A 21,027-nucleotide genomic window follows, 5' to 3' on the forward strand; every position below is an offset into this window, starting at 1 on the left:
TTGTTCTCTTCATTTTGAGGATAAGGAAATTGAATCTCAAGAAAGTTAAGTCACTTGCCCAAGCAAATTAGTGGTGAGTTAAGATCAGAACTAAACCCTGAAATCCTTACTCTTTCCACTGTCCTATAATACTACTGGTTTACTGCAGGCATATTGAGTTAAAGTCCATAGGATGTGCTTTGAGACTCATGTCCTAGTCGTGCTTCATCACTTATTTGCTGTGTGACCTTGGTACATTTGCTTAATCTTGTAGGGCATAGTGCAGCTGGTGGAGGGTAACCCATAGTTTCACAGTCAGAATGACAGGTTTTAGAATTAGAAGGGATGAAGCCAACAAAACGTGATGGGAGTCAGAGAAGAGGAGATGTCTCTGGAGAATAACGCTGGATTGGAAGCAGAAATAGAAGAAATATAAGGGCTGAGTAAACAAACTAATGAGAATCATTGAGCAAGCAGAGAAAGGAAAGAGGGGGGAAGGGAATGCCCACTGTGTGTTAGGTGGTTTACTTCATGCTGTTTGATTCTCAACCATCCCTGTGAGTGAGGGTATCTTTTCTTCGATTAGAAGAAGAGAGGGATTCGATGAGGTCAAGTAACTTAGCCAAGATCACATAGCTGGTAGGTGATAGAGCCAGGTTTTGAATCAGATTATGTAATACTTTTATGTCGTGTCCCTTCCAGAGGAAAGAATAAGAACCGAAAAGGGCCTGTGAGGGACAAAGTACATCAGCGAGGGTCATCTAGAGAAAATTGCCAGGCACCACAGCCCTCTCAGATCTAGGCATCTTGCCTAATGTCAGGCATACGGTTTCCTGTCACATGCTTTCCCAGACGTCCCATGACTGGCTTTGGAGGTGGCTCCATCTTTCTGGAATTGACTTGTTTTTTATCCTCCCATCTTTCCCCCTCCCCCAGAGGACACTGGAAAGGATGCTGTGAATTGTACCTACAAGAATGAGGAGGACTGTGTCGTCAGATTCCAGTACTATGAAGACTCCAGTGGAAAGTCCATCCTGTATGTGGTAGAAGAGCCCGGTGAGTGAACCCTGAGGGTCCCAACCCTGCCCCGCAGGGAGAGGGAGACCAATATTAGGCAGTTATTTCCACCCATCACTCCTCTGAAACAGAGCAGCCAGGTTAAACCTGACCTTACAAGTGATAAGTCAGGGCCTGTTATCTGGTTGTGGGGGTATATAAATACAAATATTAGCAAGAAATTACTTGCTAATTTAGGAGATAGAAAAATAAGAAGGTGGGTAAGGAGAGGAAGAAGGGAGGTATGGAGCTCATCAAGGAACAGAGTATATATAGCATGGCGTTTTTTGAGGTGATAATGTTAAGAGGTAAGGAATTTCAATTCTAGCACTTTCCAGCACAAGGCATCTGCTCTTCTAAAAGTTAAATGGTTGCCAAGAGCAACCTGCTTGCCGCTTCAGAGGAAGGCCTGAGGTTTGAGGGCAAGCTGCCCTTGCCAGCTTCACTACGAGATGTGGTTAAGGGTTTGAGGCATCGGCCCAAGGCTTCCTTGAACGCTGAAAAGTTACCTCTTGTTCTCAAGACCCTCTGGAAGCAGGGGAGCTCATCCCGTCATACACAGACCACAGATTTGTCACCATCCAGCATGGTAGATTTACTTGCTTCCCCGTATTTTCTTCATCTCCTTTCTTTCCCTTAAACAACGGACTAAGTAATGAATCATTTGACAATATTTTTGAGTACTTATTATATATCAGGCAGTGGGCTAGGTGCTGGGGATACAACAGTCAATAAGGCAGATGTGGTACTCACAGACCATGGGGGAGAGAGGCATGTAAATCGGTAATGACACTGCAGAGGGATAAAGGCTACATTATGGAGGGCTTTGGGGATGGGAGGGGTGGACAAGAACTTTCGGGAGTGAAGGAACAATTTCTGAAGGCAGAGGGTAAATCAGTTGGTCGCTGGACATTCTTTACAGCCGTAGGAATTTCTTCAAATCATCCTTTAGACCAGGGGCCAGCAAACTTTTTCTGTAAAGGGCCAGATATTAAATATTTTAGGCTTTGTGGGCCAGATGGTCTCTGCTGTGACTACTCAACTCTGACACAGTAGCAGGAAAGCAGCCATAGACTATATGCAAATGAAGGCGTCAGGAAAGCAGCCATAGACTATATGCAAATGAAGGGGTCTGGCTGCGTTTACAAAAATAGGTGGCCAGCTGCATTTGGCTTACTGGGCCGTCGTTTGCTGGCCCCTGCTTTAGGGCAGTGGTTCTCAAACTTTTGTATGTTCCCTTGTTAAAAAATCCATATATACACTACCAAACGTAGGGTGGATAGCTAGTGGGAAGCAGCCACATGGCACACGGAGATCAGCTAGGTGGTTTGTGACCACCTTGAGAGGTGGGATAGGGAGGGTGGGAGGGAGGGAGATGAAAGAGGGAAGAGATATGGGAACATATGTATATATATAACTCATTCACTTTGTTATAAAGCAGAAACTAACACACCATTGTAAAGCAATTATACTCCAATAAAGATGTTAAAAAAAAAATAAGTACTTTCCTTCTGAGGCATTATTGCTTTATGGACTTTATTTTGTTTATCCTTAGGTATATTGTTGCATTACACAAGTGCAGATATGATACCTAACTTCTAATGATTTATCCAAAATCATACAAGAAAAAGCAGGACCAATGGAAATGTAATCAAAACCTCTTGAAAATGCAGTTACTGTAGATGCACATAAATAAATAAACTATAATCAAAAGTTGAATCTGAGGTCTGGTAACTGATTTTATGTTAAATAGAGGTCTTTTAAAAAGTGTTCTCAGGGCTTCCCTGGTGGTGCAGTGGTTAAGAATCCTCCTGCCAATGTAGGAGGATTCTTAACCACTGCAGGATCGAACACGGGTTCGAGCCCTGGTCCGGGAAGATCCCACAAGCCATGGAGCAACTAAGCCCGTGCACCACAACTACTGAGCCTGTGCTCTAGAGCCCGTGAGCCACAACTACTGAAGCCTGCATGCCTAGAGCCCGTGCTCCACAACAAGAGAAGCCACCACAATGAGAAGCCCATGCACCGCAACAAAGACCCAACACAGCCAAAAATAAATAAGATAAGTAAATTTATTTTAAAAAAAAAGTGTTCTCATTTAACATATAATTTAAAAGAATATTCTGGAAACTGAAGTATAAAGATTACATTTATTTTGAATCCAGATACTTTATCAACTGTATAAGTACAGGATGGCTCTGCCTTCTCCATTAGTAATACGGACTCATAAGTTATGCTGCAAAAAATGTCTGACCCTCCTCAGCATTTAGCTAGAGAGACTGAAGGAGTTAACCGAATCCTCATGTTCACTGTTAATTTTCATTATAATTTGTAAAAATGATGCCTATAATAGATGGTATTCACATTTTTCAATAAATTCATATTTTTTTGATGATCACACAGAGAAAACAAATTAGATTTCATGTTAAAAAATAAGGTTTATTTGTAATAACTACCTTTACTAATTCTATATTTTTACTCTGGGGAATGCACAAGTATAGACAATGCTAGCTTTAACATTTATTGAAAAGGCGTGCTCTTTACACTAATGCAAAAGGATAAGCCTCTTCTTTACTATAAAGAATTCTCACTGCATTTGAACTAAGATTCTGGAGCACTCAGCAGAGAGGAGTTTGGGATGACAGGCCAGAATCAGTCAGTAGGTTTTCTCTCTTCTCAATTAGGTAACTGAAATAGGAACTCTAGTTCTAAATATTAGAAGCAAAGTCTAAATATTAGAAAAATAAAGAGAGGGAATACAACAACTGCTTCAAATACATGCCTGAGGTGAGAAACAGCTTGTACTTTCATGTTGTGGCAGCTTCCAGACGAAATCTTCTTCAGTTTTTAATCTTCAGGTTCATATCTGGAAAGAGATATATATTAAATTAACAGCATAATGTCATGATACTTTTTGTTGTTGTTGTTGTTACCAAATAAGTTTACTTGAAACATCTCCAGTGACTAAACCAGTAATGTTATATTTTTCACTTAAAATCACTGCTACGGTAGAAGTCAGATACATTCAAGGCATGACGAGGGTGACTCAGGGGATTCCTGCCACAGGTGGAGAATGGACCAGATAACTGCTGAGATACCTTCAGGTTCCAAGTTTCTACATGTGGCATCTAGATCTGTGATAGCTTAGTAGGTTAGGGTTTTGGCGGTAATTATCTAATCGATGGCCTGATGGACACAAACAGCTGATATGGCTTTGTGAGTACAGGGTTAACAGACCCTCTTCTCTAAGGAAAAATATGATCTGGGATTCACTTTCTAGCTCTGGTACCCTGGAACCCTGATAAAGGTAAAATGTCAGCTGAGTTTCCAGGCAGAACCACTGATGACAGAAATGACCTCGATTAGAAGACTCCATCTGGACCAGGAGAACTGTGAACAACTATAAATCCATGGCAAAAACCACGGCCTCGGCTTCCCTGGGTACAGTCGAGTCCCTCCTTCCCAGACATGTCCCTGCCTGGGCATCACGTGGCTGGACCAAAGACACTGGTCCTCTGTGGGGCATGGAACTTCTAAGTCATGCTGGCTCTGGCACCCACGCATGGACCTCATTTTCTAGCACCTAAATTGTCATGTGAGAGCACAGTATGATCAGGTTGTGGGCTGCAGCAAGGACACCACTGAGGAGAAATGCCCAATGCTGCCCTGTGTGCTTGCTGTGGTTTCTGTCCAATATCCTGCTAAGAGAATCCACGGCCAGATTAGCCTAGTGTAGCCCTGTGTGAGGCTAAAGGTTCGGCTGAACCTGGAAAGAAACCCCGGTGGGTGTTACAGATGAGGCCTGGCCAAAGCCGCTCTGCCTTCCTCAGACACAGGCTTCTGGACTGAATGACAGAGCAACTCCCCACCGGCTTGACCTCTCCAGACACAAGGTTAGACTTAATGAAGGACAGACATCAACCCAGCAGGGAGACAATCCGAGAGACAGGATCAGCATGGCTTACTTCGCCAATCTTTTCCTCAGGTCTTTGATTTGGTCATTCTTCTTGGTGAGAATCTCTTTCATGTTTCGATAAGCTGCTGTTTGTTGGAATTTTTTCTCTAATTCCTGCATAGTGAAAAATGTCAGCCCATTAATAAGAAATAGTTAAGGAAAGAAATAACGTATGTGATGAAAATATACATTTTTGCCCTAATTTTACTAATATTCTGCTTATTTTATTTTCTAATTTTAGATATGGGAACATACGTATATGTATAACTGATTCACTTTGTTGTAAAGCAGAAACTAACACACCATTGTAAAGCAATTATACTCCAATAAAGATGTTAAAAAAAAAATAAGTACTTTCCTTCTGAGGCATTATTGCTTTATGGACTTTATTTTGTTTATCCTTAGAGTATATTGTTGCATTACACAAGTGCAGATATGATACCTAACTTCTAATGATTTATCCAAAATCATACAAGAAAAAGCAGGACCAATGGAAATGTAATCAAAACCTCTTGAAAATGCAGTTACTGTAGATGCACATAAATAAATAAACTATAATCAAAAGTTAAAAAAAAAAAATCCAGAGTCCTGAGCCCCGTCTTACTTCCACAAGCCTATGCCTCTGTGTTCTTTGTTAATGCTCCTGGTAATTGTGATATATTCCCCAATGTTTGAATGCCTCTGCTTTAGATATATCACGTCCCCTGATGAGCTGTCTCAGACCTCCTCCAGCCTCCATTCCGATGACCAGATTTGGTGACCTGTTTGATTCTCACAGCAGCTGTGCTTCCCTTTAGATGGGCCTTCATCACACTATCAAATTGCTTCTTTAATCACCTGTCTCCTTCAGCTGATCATAAGTTCCATGAACACAGGAATGGTGTCTGTCTTATCTACTGTTATATCCCCATACTTGGCTCAGTCATTTACAGAGAAGATGCTTAATACACAGTTTTTGAATGAATTAATAGGACTGATTATTCCTAGGAGACAGACAGACTTATATGCATCTTAATATCTGTTGGGAGAATTTTAGCTGCTTAAAGAAGGGAGGGGTTGAAGGTGGGAAGAGAGCTACATCTATGTCACCCAGGGTGTTGCTGTCCCCGTGGGTAGAGGAAAGCATGGGGTCCCCATTTGTGATATTGTTCATCAGCCTTTCCAGAACTCTCATCCTTTATAAGGGAGAAGGAAGGTAAGGAAAGGGCATCACCTTAGTTTTCTTTTGTGACTCAGGGAAGGCTGGCGTGGGGAAGTAGAGAGGGAAGAGTCTGGGTATATCTCTCTGGAGGAGCAGATGTAGGTTAGTTTGTAGGCCATGACTTCCTCACACTTTCCCATCCACCTGTGTTAACACATTAAATGGATTTTTCCACACCCTCCCGACCTGGACCATTGTCCCTTCTCATTACAGAAGGGCGGTGTGTTCTTGCTTTGGGGTTTAACATTACTTCATCTCTTTGTTATAACAATCCGTCTGGTGCTCCTGCTGTATCACTTACCAAAATCATTTGACCTGGTATTCTGAGACTGGAATCTACTGCCTGGAGTTGTGGGGAACGGAGACGATGATAACCAGGATGGTAACACATAACTAGTTAACGGAGTGGAGGGTAACTTTTTAGGCTTACTGCCAGTAGACCCCTTCCTCCACATTAGGAGATGGGACCCTAGACTTCCGTTTCCTACCTTGTCGTCCTGGAATTCCAAGTTCTGCCTCTCCTCTCACCCCAACCTCCAACCATTTTCAGGGTCTCTGGCTTTTAGTAGAAGGTGGCGTCTGGGGCCCTGAGTGTAGGAGGAGATTATTCTCATTCTCTTCCCTAAACTCATGCCCTTGCAGATGTCCTTTTTGAAGGGCTGAGCCACTGCAGGGCAGTGAAGAGGGCACCACCAGAGTTTGGCATTGGCCAAGTGGTGTTCAGCCCTCAGGGTATGAGCTCCCCTGAGCTGAGCCCTCATCACTTCCAGATAGTGTTGCCTGATAAAATACAATATGTCCCATGCAATATGTGGTACATACTTCAAAAGTTATTTGTTGTTTATCTGAAGTTCAAATTTAACTGGACTTCCTGTACTTCTGTTTGTCAAGTCTGCTAACCCTACCCTGTCTTCCCTGACCTTGGGTCATCACCCGCCGTGGGTCATCATCACTGTGGCTCGGAGGGCTCTCCAGAGACTACCTGATCTTGTGTCTGCTTCCAGGAAGCCTGCCATCCACCCCTTTCAGGACAGACGGTTAAGAGATTTAATTTTTCCCCTGAAGATCTGGCATTCTACCTGTCCTGCCTGTACTGACATGTAAAATGGAAGAGATTCCACTTTGAGGTTTGAGGGTCAGCCCTACCTCAGTCTTCCAGAGAATTTGTAACTGCTTTTCTCAGAAGAACGGGGGCCCTTCACTCCTAGGACCTCGGACACTGGAACCTCACAGCCTCTCTCCAGACATTTCTTTAATTATAGACAGGTTGTAATTTGGTGGGATGGGAAATAGCCAGCTTGGATTCTGGTGGTGGCTGTTTTTGGGTAGTGTGTGGTGAGCATAGTGTATATGTTTAGAGAAGAAGGTGGGAGACAGTGTGGAAAGCAGGTGTGACTCCTGTCCAGGCCCATCAGTACTCACACATACAAACACCTAATTACATAACACCTGAGAAGTTACCGGAGCGAGGTCACTCATCAGACGTCTGTGGTTGATGGGAAGCAGAGCTGTTCAGAGCGTACTCATCTTGGCCCTCGGAGGGGTGACGTACCTCTGTTTATGTTGGTTGTTGGCTGGGATTGAACAGGAAGTCGGTTTTCAATAGGGTTAGGATTTTGGATGACTAAGTATTTTGTGAAGAAACCCAAAATACTGTCTTGGCTGGCAGACCTCCTAGTCTCAAAGTATGCTAAAATGGTCATTGGTTCCCAGCCCTCGGGGATGTTAAATATCTGAACTAGGGCAACTAACTCAAATGCCTGCAGGAGCTGGGTCAGTAAATTAGGGAAAACAGCCACATGTAACAGGGACACCAGTAATAATGGTAGCTGATATTTATTGAGCACTGACTCTGCCAGGCACTGTTCTGAGTTCTTTCAATATATTTAACTTAATTATTCCTCATAATAAATTTTTGAAGTCAGGGCTATTACTGTTAGAGATGGAGAAATGGGAAACAGACACCAGAAAGGTTAAATAATTTATCAAAGGTCACATAGCAGAGTAAGTGGAAAGCCAGGATTCACACCCAGGCAGTCTGACTCCAAAGCCCACAGTGGCACAGACTCAGTGACAAGTCACACTTTGCCTCTGTTTAGTGGAGAAAAGAGAGAGTAGTGAGGAGTCTGGCAAACTAAAAAACGTGTCCCATCTAAAAGGGGCAGCTGCTCCTCAGCTCTAACCATTTACAACCCTCTAAAAATATAGGTTCAGTGTTTCTAGGTCTTTTGACTTTTTTTTTTTTAAGGAGAAGAAGAGGAATCTGAAATTCTAAGGGGAGAATCTCCTGATTATTCAATGTTGCCCACAAAATCAATTTTTTAATAAACAATTGTGTGGGTCTTCCCTGGTGGTGCAGTGGTTAAGAATCCGCCTGCCAATGCAGGGGACACTGGTTCGAGACCTGGTCCGGGAAGATCCCACATGCCGCGGAGCAGCTAAGTCCGTGCGCCACAACTACTGAAGCCCGCGCGCCTAGAGCCCGCGCTCCACAACAAGAGAAGCCACCGCAATGAGAAGCCCGCGCGCCGCAATGAAGAGTAGCCCCCGCTCGCCACAACTGGAGAAAGACCGCGCACAGCAACGAAGACCCCACGCAGCCAAAAATAAATAAATTTATTTTAAAAAATTAAAAAACAAAAACCAATTGTGTGAACTCACACAGAGTAGGCTAGATTCCGCCTGTGGGTGACCAACTAACAACCTCTCATTTAAAACAATCAGGACAGATTATTGCTGCTCTAAAGCTTGTACCCCCCCCTCCTTTAAAAAATTAATTGGCTTATTTTATAAGTCCTGTTCCCTTTAGATAACTTTCTAGTGTGCGTTGGCCAGAAAAACCCGAACGAATTTTTTGGCCAACCCAATACTTTATTACTTTGTCAGGAAGATCTTACTTATAGCCAATTAGAATGATTCCTGTTCCATTGCCAACCACCCTGCTCTGTGCTCTCTCCTGACAGAGTGTCCCAAGGGCCCTGACATCCTGGTGGTCCTGCTTTCAGTGATGGGGGCCATTCTGCTCATCGGCCTTGCTACCCTGCTCATCTGGAAGCTCCTCATCACCATCCATGACCGGAAGGAGTTTGCTAAATTTGAGGAAGAGAGAGCCAGAGCCAAATGGGACACAGTAAGAGGCTGGGCTGAGCTGGGCATTTTCTTAAGTCGCTGGTTCAAGAGTCCCAAGAGGAAGCAGCAGATGCTTATTTAGGGTGGCCCGCTTCAGCCAGCACCATAGTTTCCCAGTTAGCCTCTGTCCTGGAAATTGAGAGATGTTCTAACTGTCCTGTTGTCCTTATGCTTCTTGGAAACCAACTGATTCTCTCTCTACCGCATCAGTGAGTACCAACTGAGCATAGATAGGGCTCAGCTCTGCTCTGGACACTGCGAAGTGATGAAAAGGAAACTTATTCTCTGAATGAGGGAGACAGGACAAACTTGAGAATCCTACACTGAGGACATATAGTAATACATTATATGCTGATGAAAGCATTAAACACAAACAGAGACAGATCATAATAACTAACATTTACTGAGGATTTACCATGTACCAGGAACTGTTCTAAATGCTTTTTATGTATTAATTTATTTCATCTCTATAACAGCCCTATGTGGTAGGTAACATTATTATTCCCATTTTATAGACCAAGAAACTGAGTATAGAGAAGTTAAGCAGCTTTCCTGATTGTGGGAGGGAATTAGGGTATGATAGGAATTATTTGGGGCCAGCCTCTTAAAAGTATGCTCCCTGAAGTTTATCCTGATTGAATCCAATCAAACAAGCATTTATTGAGAACCTTCTATATACTTAAGTTTACTCGATTCTCCTTTGGCTTATGTTCCACATTTTAACTTTTTTCTGGACCTTCCAAATGACCGACTCCCTGAATATCTGAGGTTAGGCTGAAAGTTTGTTCCCGTTTGATGGTGACCTCAGGCCACTGTACTCAAGGGTCCCAAGAAACTGAGATGTTTCTGTTCGGATGATGTAGAAATCCTGACTCTCTGAGGCACATGAGAATGTGCTCTGTTTCTTGAGGCTACCACTAAGGACTACTAGACCTAATGGGATTTGTCACTTTTTGTTAGAAAATAATTGGGGAAACCATATTATTGTGAGGGCCTTTTTCCTGATAACATGACAGTTTGTGGGTAGTGCTTGAGGGATGAGATGAAAACAGATTAAGAATTATTTGAGCAAATGTGGTCCTGTATGTTCCAACCACCACCTGCTACATTTCTCTTCTCTGCCCACACTCCCACAATCACAGTCACAACCAAGAAAAATAGGGAGAAGGGCAAAAGAGAGAGTTCATAGGGAGGGAGGAAATAGGAAATATTGGCTAAAAGCTATCTTGAAGTGTTTTGGGATCACCAAAAGTGATGGGCTGAATTTAACCCCTTAGGCATGGTGGCAGGGTAGCATTCCACTTTATCGCTCCTCTTATTTCCGATCCATTCCCTCCTTAAGAGCAAATGTGTGAGTACTATGAACATCAAGCTGTCCATCGATGGTGTTTCCCAGAGAAGAGTGTCTTGGGTCAACATCTCAGATGACATGTAAACCCTGAGGGTTAGGGAAGAATTGAGGAATTCGCTGTAAGACACTTTTCTGTTCTCTCCGCAGGCCAACAACCCACTGTATAAAGAGGCCACGTCCACCTTCACCAACATCACCTATCGGGGCACTTAATGACAAGCAGTCATCCTCAGATCACTACCAGACTGTCCCAGGATTGTGGGTGTCTCTGCTGTCGTGTTTACAGGGGCAATACCTGTGGGGCGGAATTGGGGGCTTGGAGTGGGGTGGGTTGGAAGGATGTGGGTCTCTGTGCGTGTGTGCGTGTGAGTGTGCTGTGTGTGGGAGAGTGTGTAACTTAAAACTTGTGATGTGTCCCAGATAAGCAGAGCTCCTCAGCCTTTGTCCTCAGAACGCCTCCTTCAGGGAGTCTTCCTGCTTAACCTGAGGGTGACCTACGTAGCTGAGCAGGTATTCTTCATTACCTCAGTGGGAAGCCAGCTTTCCTTCTCAGGCCATTCTCTTAAAGAGGAGAGCAGGGCCAAGGCCTCTCATTTCAGAGAAAGGGACCTTGGTTTACCCTGTGTTTATGGTTCTTGGGCCTGACTCTCAGCAGCTCTGGTAGGAACTGCCAGGCTTTGCAGCCTTGCTGTGTCATCCATGCCCCTAGCTCCTCTCCCTTCCCTCAGGCAGAAGGAGAAATCCGGGGAGAGCTGAACCATCAGAGCTGCCTGTCTTTGCCATCACCTCAATCCAGCATGGTTCTCTCCTCAAGGAAGTCCTTGCTACCTATTCTTTGGTCTGTTGGGAGTGAGGATGACAGGGTCACCCACGGGTCATGCATGGCCTGGGGTTAAGGTGCCCGAGTTCCCCAGTTCATAATCATAACCCTTCAGATTTGCCTCATTGACAGCTCTACCCTAGTGATTCGTGTAGACAAAGTGTGTCACCCTTAGACCAGCAACACCTCTTTACCTCCTATTCCACCCTCTCACTACTATAGACATTTGCTACATTCTGGGAATTTCTCTCATGACCAGAAGCTTTTCCTTCCAGGGAGAGTGCTATGGTTAGAGCCAGAGGTCTGGCCTCACCCTTCAGGCCTTCTGTCTCGTGTCCAAGGCACCTCCACACACCCAACCCTGTGCTTCTGTGTGCTACATCCACCCATGGGGCTGATTGCATTTATCTACCTCTTGGGTGTCTTGTGAAGGAGTCATTCCCATGGGTCTTTGAGTCTGCTGGGCATAAGTGCCAGGGTGGAATGATGGGCCAGTCGTATCAGCGTGTGTGGCCCATTCTCCTATGGGCCGGGCAACCTCATTTTAACTCAGTCTTTAATCTGAGAGGCCACAAGTGCAATTTTGTTTTATTTTTCTCATTGGGGCACCTGAAACCGTGATGAGGCTTGTTTAATCTAAAGGAGCATAGATACAAACACACTTGCATTATATTTGTAATTTTATTTGATGATGAAGAAGAAAAGGGTGAAAAGCCACACAGACTTGGGCTGGATGCAGACACTCCCACCTGGCATCATTCATAGCAAGTTGCTGCCCAGTTGCTGGGTCTGTAAGGGCTCTCTCATCCCTGAAGCCTGCGGGGATGGACACATGGACATGCTGGACCTTTCCCAAGCAGGAGGAGGTAAATGGGCTGGTCTTTTTTTCTAGCAAAAGCAGAAAAACTCCATTGGTGTTTACATTCGTTCAACGTTAACCACCACTACCACTCCCCAAGAAAAAGGGAAGGGCCTAAAAACAGTGGTCTGATGGTCAGAAAATCTAAGTCCTGGCCTCAGTGTTGCAGCTAAGGAACTTTAACCTTAATTAAGGCAAGTACTTTCTTTTCCCTGGGGCTCAGTTTTCTAGTTTGGAAACTGATGGGTTTGGACCAGCCAGTCTAAGCCGTCTCTTTCAGTATCAACAATCTGTGATGCTGGGACTTACTGTGACATCAAACACGCAGTCAGGATTCTGTGGGATGTTGATACTGTTTGTTTTTTCAGTTGGGAGACCTGGCTCTGGCAAGAGCAGATGTCATCCCATATCACCTTTCTCAATGAAAAAGCTTCATTCTATAGTCTCACAGAACCCCTTTTCCAACTTTTGTTGGTAGTTACATCTTCTGATGTAGCACTTAAGCTCCACTTAGTTATTATTTCTTTGTTCACTTTGCACATGGTTTCATCCACGAATTGGGGAAGAGGACTCCATAAGAACTAGCTGAAATGTGTCTTCTGTATCCATGTGTTAACATTGAGAATAAGCCTTGGGATTAGGAACAGGACAGATGACCGAGCGCTGCCTCACTCATGGATTACACCTTCCTGTTGAGGATGGTAATGTTGTAGAGGGATAAATGGAGGGGGGCGGTGATCATGAATCCAAGAAGTTTAGAATCTAACTATAACCTTTGGCTACTGAGAAAAGACTCCACTGGAGTAACAGTTGGTCACTTTCTATAGATAAAATGGTTTATATGAAGAAACCGTATCAAAGGAGGAGGAACATGTATTCAAAGGATGAAAAAAACAGTAAGAATCTTGTCTGAGCTTCTGGAATGAGGCTCATAGTCTTTGAAGATCAGTACTGTTTGTATGTGGGGAGAAGCTGTAGCTGTGTTCCCGAGATAGCAAACAGCAGTCAGTTTTGGCATTGTGTAGGGTGAACATCAAAATAGTATTTTAGCCTCAGACAAAACAGCCCGAAGAAGTTATTTGTGCCTAGCTCTTTTGGAGATATTTTACGTTCAATCTCAGGGTCTGTGGACAATAATGGGAAATTTTGAACATTCCTGACAAGTTGTCACATAAGAAGTCAGTTCTTTACCTCTCAGATATTCCTAGACCATCCATGATTTCAAGATACTTCTCTTTGTTAAATATTCCTGGTTGAAATTACCTATGTGACTTCCTGACTTCCTAACCACCTCCTCTGTTTGAGTTGTGCAACGGTGAATTAAATGTGCTTTCCAAAAAGAATTGGCTTAAGGCTGCCCAGTGCTTCCTGTGTTGTTATTTCTGTTTCCTTTGGGTGAATAAGAGTAAGTGTCATTGCCTCACAAATGATTATTTTAGAACAAGCGTGCTTCCAAATGTAACAGAATGATGACGATTCCGGGAACTGAAGTTAGTTTTGGAACCTAGAGCTTTTCTTTAGACTTTAGTAACAAAATGAGTACATTTTTACTGTTATGAGAGTCGGAGGTTTTTGTTTTTTTTTTTTTTTTTATTGGAGATTTTTTAGGAACTTGTATAATCTCAACAGAACAGACTGTCAATTTAGTCTAGGTTTTGTTTGCAGGAAGCATAAATTAGTAAAATAAAGGCTTAATGGCAAATTACTTACAGGACCATTTAAATGCCCAACTTTTATTTAAGGCAGTGGGTTTCAAAGTGTCGGCCCTAGGACCAGATGATCTAAGTCCCCCTGGAGATTTTTTTGCATGCTCAAGTTTGAGAACCACTGATTTAAGGAATCACATACCTATCCTTTCTGGCTTAGAAAGAAGTTTACAATAAGTCAGCTCAGTTACTAAAAGATTAAGAACATACCTTGGCTGATAGATTAAGAAAACCAAATATCTACCCACACAAAATGAAAGTCTACTTTCAGTCCATTTTCCAAATTAAGTAATCACAGGCTTGTTGGGTTTGCTCACAGCCGAAAATTCCCATGAAAAACTATAAGAAGTAATAGATCAGAATCACAGGGAAAAAAAACCGCTAACAGGATACTTGGCTGGCATAGAAGAAAACCTTTTGTGTGTACCAAGATGAAGCAAGAAAATACTCTTACTGCATTAATTCACAGGAGATAGGATCAAAATTTAATTATTAACAGTATCATCCAATAGGATGCCAGAATAAGACTTGAGAATTTGTAACTTCACTTTTTGCTATTTAAAATTTAAGCACTGACAGTGTGGCATTGAAGTACTTTATAGAACATTTATTATCTTTGCCTTTGAGTCTTACATTCCTTACGTAATGTACATTTTTAAAAACACAATACAGTACATGACATCATAAAAAGATTATGTGAACCTAGACTGAGTCCTTATATGGCGAAATTTTGTAAGATTCAGTGTTTTATTTACGTCATGGTAACTGATGGCTAAATGTCTGGATGAAAATGGAGGACTTTATGTGAAAATGAAATGGAAAGCAATATATCAAGTATATGTGTAATCCTTTAACTCTTGACCTCTGTAGTTTGAATTCTATTATAATAGACATCTAATGACCACTGGGACCAATTATAAGCAGATTCTCTTGGAATTACAATGCCCTCATTTTTCACAGTGATGTAAGGAAACAATAATATATGCTTTGCAAATAAGCTATTTAATACTTGTTGAAAAATAATTTCTATTTGGTTTTGTAATATATTCTGGAAATACATTTTCCTTATTTGTTTTAGTTTGATTAAAGCACACAAGGAGGCAGTTTTAAACCTTTTGATCGGGGTTAACCATATTGTTGAATAAAATTTTAAAAATCCACTTACTGTGGGTATCCAAGAATGGATTGTGTGTGAAAGGAAAATTATAGATCAGGAACATGACTGTGTTCCTTGCAGCTGCTAATGTCATAGTGATGTCTCTCCAACCACTTGCATAGAGGAAATATTTTTCATTAGCTGTGTATTTTCTGACAGTACACCAAAGAATGCACACGGAATGTAAGTATCTAGAAAGCAAAATTTAGGAAATTTAAGAGACTTTAGGCAAAACCTCCATTGTAAATTATTCTTTAACAGCGTCCCTGAAAATATCTTTGAAAGGAAAAAGTTTCACAATTCATTGTGTTTTACCTAATATATTAGTTTTTTTGTGACTCAAGCACAATAGGCATGATTCTTTGGAGAGGTCAGAGTGATGCCTGTATAAATATCATGTGATGGCCGATGGAAATATTTTGTTAAGGAAAAGGAAAAATGTTGATGGTTGTATGCTAGACTTTACTTTTCCTTACCCTTATAATCACCCACTGTGACAGAGATTGCTAATTGTGCTCCAGTATCTGTTCTCACCTTCTCACATAGTATTAGAACTCCTAATTTTTAGCTAGACACATGGCTGCTCAGAATAAATACTGTTTCCTAGCCTCTCTTGAAGCTAGGTGTGTGATGGCCGTCTGTTGACAGATGTTAATGAAAGAGGTGCACACAACTTCCAGTAAGTGCCACTTAAGGGACGGAGCATGACTTTCTTCTCCCCTTCCTTCTTCCTGAAGGCTGGAATGTAGAGATGATGGCTAGACTGTAAGCAGACATCATGGATCAAGATGTGACCTAGGGGATTATTGCTGTATAACAAATTACCACACAATTTTAGCAGCTTAAAACAACAAACACTATCTTGCAGTTTCTGTGTTCAGGAATTCAAGAATGGCTGAGCTGGGTGGTTCTGTCTCAGAGTCTCTCGAGAGGTTGTAGTCAAGCTGTTGGCCAGAGCTGCAGTCAATGGAAGGCTCAAAGGGGCTGGAGGATCCTCTCCCAGGATGGTTTATTCACATGGCTGTTGGCAGGAGGCATCAGTTCCATGCTGGCTATTGACAATAGGACATTTCCATAGGACTGCTTGAGTGTTCACGTGGCATGTCATCTGGCTTTTCCGCAAGTGAGTAATCCAAGAGAGGGCAAGGAGAAAGCTGCAATGTCTTTTATTACTTAGTATTTTTTACGTGTCACATCATCACTTCTGCCGTACTCTTTATTATAAATAGCTCCCTAAATCTAGCCCACGTTCAAGGGGAGGGAACTAGATGCCACTTCTTGAAAAGAAGAACTTTGTGGTAGACAAAATCATTGCCTGTGACCACTCCCACCCCTGGCCAAAAATATCCATATCTTAATCCCCAGAACCAGTGAATATGCTACCTTACACGGAATAAAGAACTTTGCTGATGTAATTAAGTATCTTGAGATAGGGAAATTATCATGGATTATCTGGGTAGGATTAATTTAATCACAAGAGTCCTTATAGGAGGAAGGCAAGAGGATCAGAATGAGAGTAGTAAATGTAATGATGGAAGCAGGTCAGAGTGATATGGCCATGTGTCAAGGAATGAACACAGCCTTTAGATGCTGGCAAAGGTAAGAATGGATTTTCCTCTAGAGCCTCCAGAAGGAATGCAGCCTTTGATTTTAGCCGTGTAAGACCCATTTAGGACTTCTGACCTCCATAAATGTAAGGTAAAAAATTGCTGTTTTTTACCACAAACCATGATGTTTGTGGTAATTTGCTACAGTAGCAATGGAAAACTAATACAAGCATCAAAGTATTTGTGGACATATTTTAAAATCATCACAGTCCACCCTCTGGTCACAAATTATTATTTTTAAAAAATATTTATTTATTTATTTATTTTGGCTATGCCGGGTCTTAGCTGCAGCAGCATGCAGACTTCTTAGTTGTTCATGCGGACTTCTTAGTTGTGGCATGTGGACTCAGTTGCGGCATGTGGTGTCTTAGTTGTGGCATGCATGCGGGATCTAGTTCCCCGACCAGGGATCAAACCCGGGCCCCCTGCATTGGGAGCGCGGAGTCTTACGCACTGGATCACCAGGGAAGTCCCATGGTCACAAATTTATAGTCCTCCCACATGCAAAATAAACTCACCCCTCCCAAGCCCCCCAAATCTTACCCTATTACAGCATTGTTGGAGGAGGTAATCAAGAAGATGAGACTGCTGGATGACCCACAAACTGAACCTGGCCAACTGGAGCTTCCTCACTTCCTCGCCTGTCTTTGGAATGTACATTTTGCCTACTGTTTCCACAGTGGGAACTTTTTCAAGGACGTAGCCTTGAGACAGTAAGGTGTTGTTGAGACTGTCCAGATGTTATATATGACTGAACCTAGTTAAAGCCTCTATATAAACTTAAAATTAAAAAAAAAATTTTATTGAAGTATAGTTGATGTACAATATTATATAAGTTACAGTAGAGTGATTCACAATTTTTAAAGGTTATACTCCATTTATAGTTATTTTAAAATATTGGCTATATTCCCTGTGCTGTACTTTTAGCTTACTTTATACATAATAGTTTGTACTTCTTAATCCTCTACCCCTATACTGCCCCTCCCTGCTTCCCAGAGCCTCTATATAAACTTTCAGGGTTCTGGTGGGTGGGTGCAGAGATCTACTTGTCTTGCAGCCTCCCAAGACAAGCCTCGTATGTAAGTTCCCTTGCTTATTAAACCTGCCACCTACCAATGTGGAGTGGTCTGCCTCTTTCTTTCTTTGGTCTCTCCCTGCCCTTCATGTGGGGGGGCTGGTTTCAGATTTCACCCCGGGAAGTTCCCAAGGTCGCAAACTAACAAGCATCAGCTCAAAGTCCAGAGTCTTATCCTCTAAATACATCCAGGGGTAGATAGGCTTCTTGGGTGAATTCCTTACATACAGCTACTTGAGTACCTCTCAATCTGAAGTCCTGTGAACTAAAGAAAAAAGCTATATGCTTCCTTCCTACAACAACCAATGTAAAATGGTGGGATAGATGGGATAACTACTATAGACACTCCTGTTCCAACAGACAGAAAACAGGAGGTGCACATAAGTTCCTGGTCCATTTCAATTCTCAAATTCACTCTGATACAGGTTTGCAGTTCCACCTTCAAGGCCTCAGAATAATTCTCCATGGCTCTAGGTTCTACCCTGTAGGCTCTTTGTTACACCCTCTAAGTCATCCTTTTTTCATGAAAGGTAGCCCGTGTTTGCACCTAAATAGTTTTCTCAGCCTGCTCCCTGCTCATAGAACATGAGGGTCCAAAGGCTTCTTTTCTTTCTGTACTCTCTCTGTCTCTTTGAGGCCAAGCTGGCAGTGTTTCTGACAGTACAATTCTCTTTAAAAATTGAGAATTTCCTGTGAATCTTACTGGGGTTCAGTCCATGAGATAAAAGTCATATCCATGAGTGTCTTTGAGATAAATCTTTCTCTACCTTGAGCTTCTGCCGAAGGAAAAAAGCCTTAAGCTTTTTAGAAGCCCTATTGTTTAAATGAGAAGATCTGAGAAGCATAACCTTAAAATTTTTAGTCTTTAGTTTGATTGAAAGATACCCTGAGGTAGCTCCATTAAATCACCCCTGGAACAGAAGCCAGTGGAACAATACAATAGAAGAAGCCTATGTACCTGCAGCTATGGTACACATTAGCCCTGGAGTGCCTATCTCTGAACCTCTTGAATGTGAGAGAGAAACAAAATTCTGGCTTGCTTAGTCAACTATTATTTAGGAATTTTCTGTTGCTGGCAAAAGAATCTAATCCTAACTAATATATAGTTGGTGCTATTGTGGCGGGGGGGGGGGGGGTGCCTATGAAACTGACTAATAAGTACCTAACTAGCTCATGAATAGATTTAGTGCTAAGAAAACGACAAGTGTTCAGTATTTTTAAAGCATTCATAGTCTGTTGATCAGCATATAGACTGCAGCCATTAGAGTCCTTACACATTTGAAACTGATGCTGTAGGGGCTTCCCTGGTGCCGCAGTGGTTGCGCGTGCGCCTGCCGATGCAGGGGAACCGGGTTCGCGCCCCGGTCTGGGAGGATCCCACATGCCGCGGAGCGGCTGGGCCCGTGAGCCATGGCCGCTGGGCCTGCGCGTCCGGAGCCTGTGCTCCGCAACGGGAGAGGCCACAACAGAGGGAGGCCCGCATACCACAAAAAAAAAAATAATAATAAAAAAAAAAAGAAACTGATGCTGTATGAATTGGTGGAAAATGGGATGAGTCATTAATAGAGGTGACTGTAAACAAGGTGGGGGGGTGGGGAAGTAGGGAATGGAGAATGGGGTGTTTACAGAAATAAAAGACATGGTCTCAGCACTCAGATTACTTATAGACTAGGGAGATAAACTGTATACATTTTGAACGTACTAAAGAATGCCTACAGAGCAGGGTTTAAGGTACAAATGATCATAGCAGTATCCCTGAAGGAATTAACTATGGTAACATATTGAGTACTATACATACGGTTTTGAATGATCACAATCCAGGGAAAATTGAGGCTTAGATAGCATGGGTAATTTGCCCCACCAGGTGCAATGAATAAACAGGATTTGAATTTGGATACATCTGTCTCTAAAGCACATGCTGTTCGCCACATGTAAATAATGGAGAGCTCACCTTGGATCGATCAATGTGAACAATTTTACCTATATGTTTGTAAAGAAAAGATAACTTTAAATCGTGGTATATTTTCAAAACACTCTGCTTGACAGAGCATTTACAACTTTAGTTTAACAAACCTTAAAGACGATTAATTTCATCGAACTGGATTTATACGACGTTTTAGGGACTCCTGCGGAAAGCCATGAACAATTTGCCTTGTGTATTTTCTTTCACCAATATCATTTCATCTGCATGATGCATGAAAAGTTGATTTTCAGCAAAAAAACAACGTATCTGTTCCAAAAGTAGAGTTAGTCCTCTGAAGGGCAGCCTAGAACAAATCTCAGTAAGGTTGTGGGACAAACGGCTTGGAGCCACTGTCCATTACTAAGTAATAGAAGCGAAGCAGGATGGAATGTTTTAGAAGAAAGGGAGGGCGGGAGGTATTCAAAGGATGGATAGAAGATAACATTGAAATGGGATCAGATGGGGAAGGACAGCGGACCAGAGAATGAACACAGCTACCAGAAGAGCAGAGAGCGTGTAGGATGGAGGGAGAAATCGAGGTCCAGGATGCAGGAAGGAGAGCTCGGAGATGAGCCCCGCCACTCGTGTCCAGGCCGCCGACCCCCGGCCGGGTGAGGTCACAGGCCCTTATGAGGTGGGGCAGACGGGTGCGGCCGCAGCGCTGTCTCGTCCGGGCGGAGGCGGCGGCGACCTCAGCCGCTGCCCGGAGCCCCTGAGACTCTGCAAGGCGGCCGTGACGACGGCATCCGAGGAGGCCTGGCTCCCGCGATCGCCCAGTGCCGGGTGCTCAGTGGGCGGAGCATCAGGGCGGTCAGGTGACCCGGGGGCGGGCCTCTTTGCGCCGGAGCCCGGGAAGGAGGTGGAGCCAGAGCGTCGCGCCGAGCGAGGGGCCGAGGGGCTGTAGCACCTGCGTGAGGACCCGCAGACACCTGAGGGAGCGAGGGACCGATTGGGGAGCCGCAGGGGGCCGACGGTGGGACCTTCAGGGGACAGAAGTGAGGAGGGGAGACCTGCTAAGGCGATGGGGAGGAACAGCCTCCGAGGCTGAGAGAGAGAAGACGGCCACGCGGTGTGAGGTACAAAGTAGAACAGTTCCGGAGATGAGTGAAGGTTCCAGAAAGGGCGGACAGTCAAGGGGCAGAGTGAGGGATGACTGGGCCGGAGCCGGCG

General features: G+C 43.3%; 1 protein-coding gene across 2 annotated transcripts in view; it reads left to right on the top strand.

The window, feature by feature from the left end:
• ITGB3 (integrin subunit beta 3) overlaps positions 1-13,670 on the top strand; it is a 54,396-nt gene extending 40,726 nt beyond the window's left edge. The window contains exons 13-15 of one of the 2 annotated variants that reach the window (XM_007100232.3): positions 916-1,035; positions 9,155-9,321; positions 10,819-13,670. In XM_007100232.3, coding sequence (XP_007100294.1) covers positions 916-1,035; positions 9,155-9,321; positions 10,819-10,884 — 353 coding nt within the window. In that variant the 3' untranslated portion in view covers positions 10,885-13,670. Of the gene's footprint in view, positions 1-915; positions 1,036-9,154; positions 9,403-10,818 lie in introns of those variants that run through there. The other variant, XM_024130364.2, reaches the window with a different exon arrangement.
• Positions 13,671-21,027: the final 7,357 nt, after the last annotated feature.

This window comes from Physeter macrocephalus, chromosome 14 (assembly GCF_002837175.3).
Source record: "Physeter macrocephalus isolate SW-GA chromosome 14, ASM283717v5, whole genome shotgun sequence".
NCBI lineage: Eukaryota > Metazoa > Chordata > Mammalia > Artiodactyla > Physeteridae > Physeter > Physeter macrocephalus.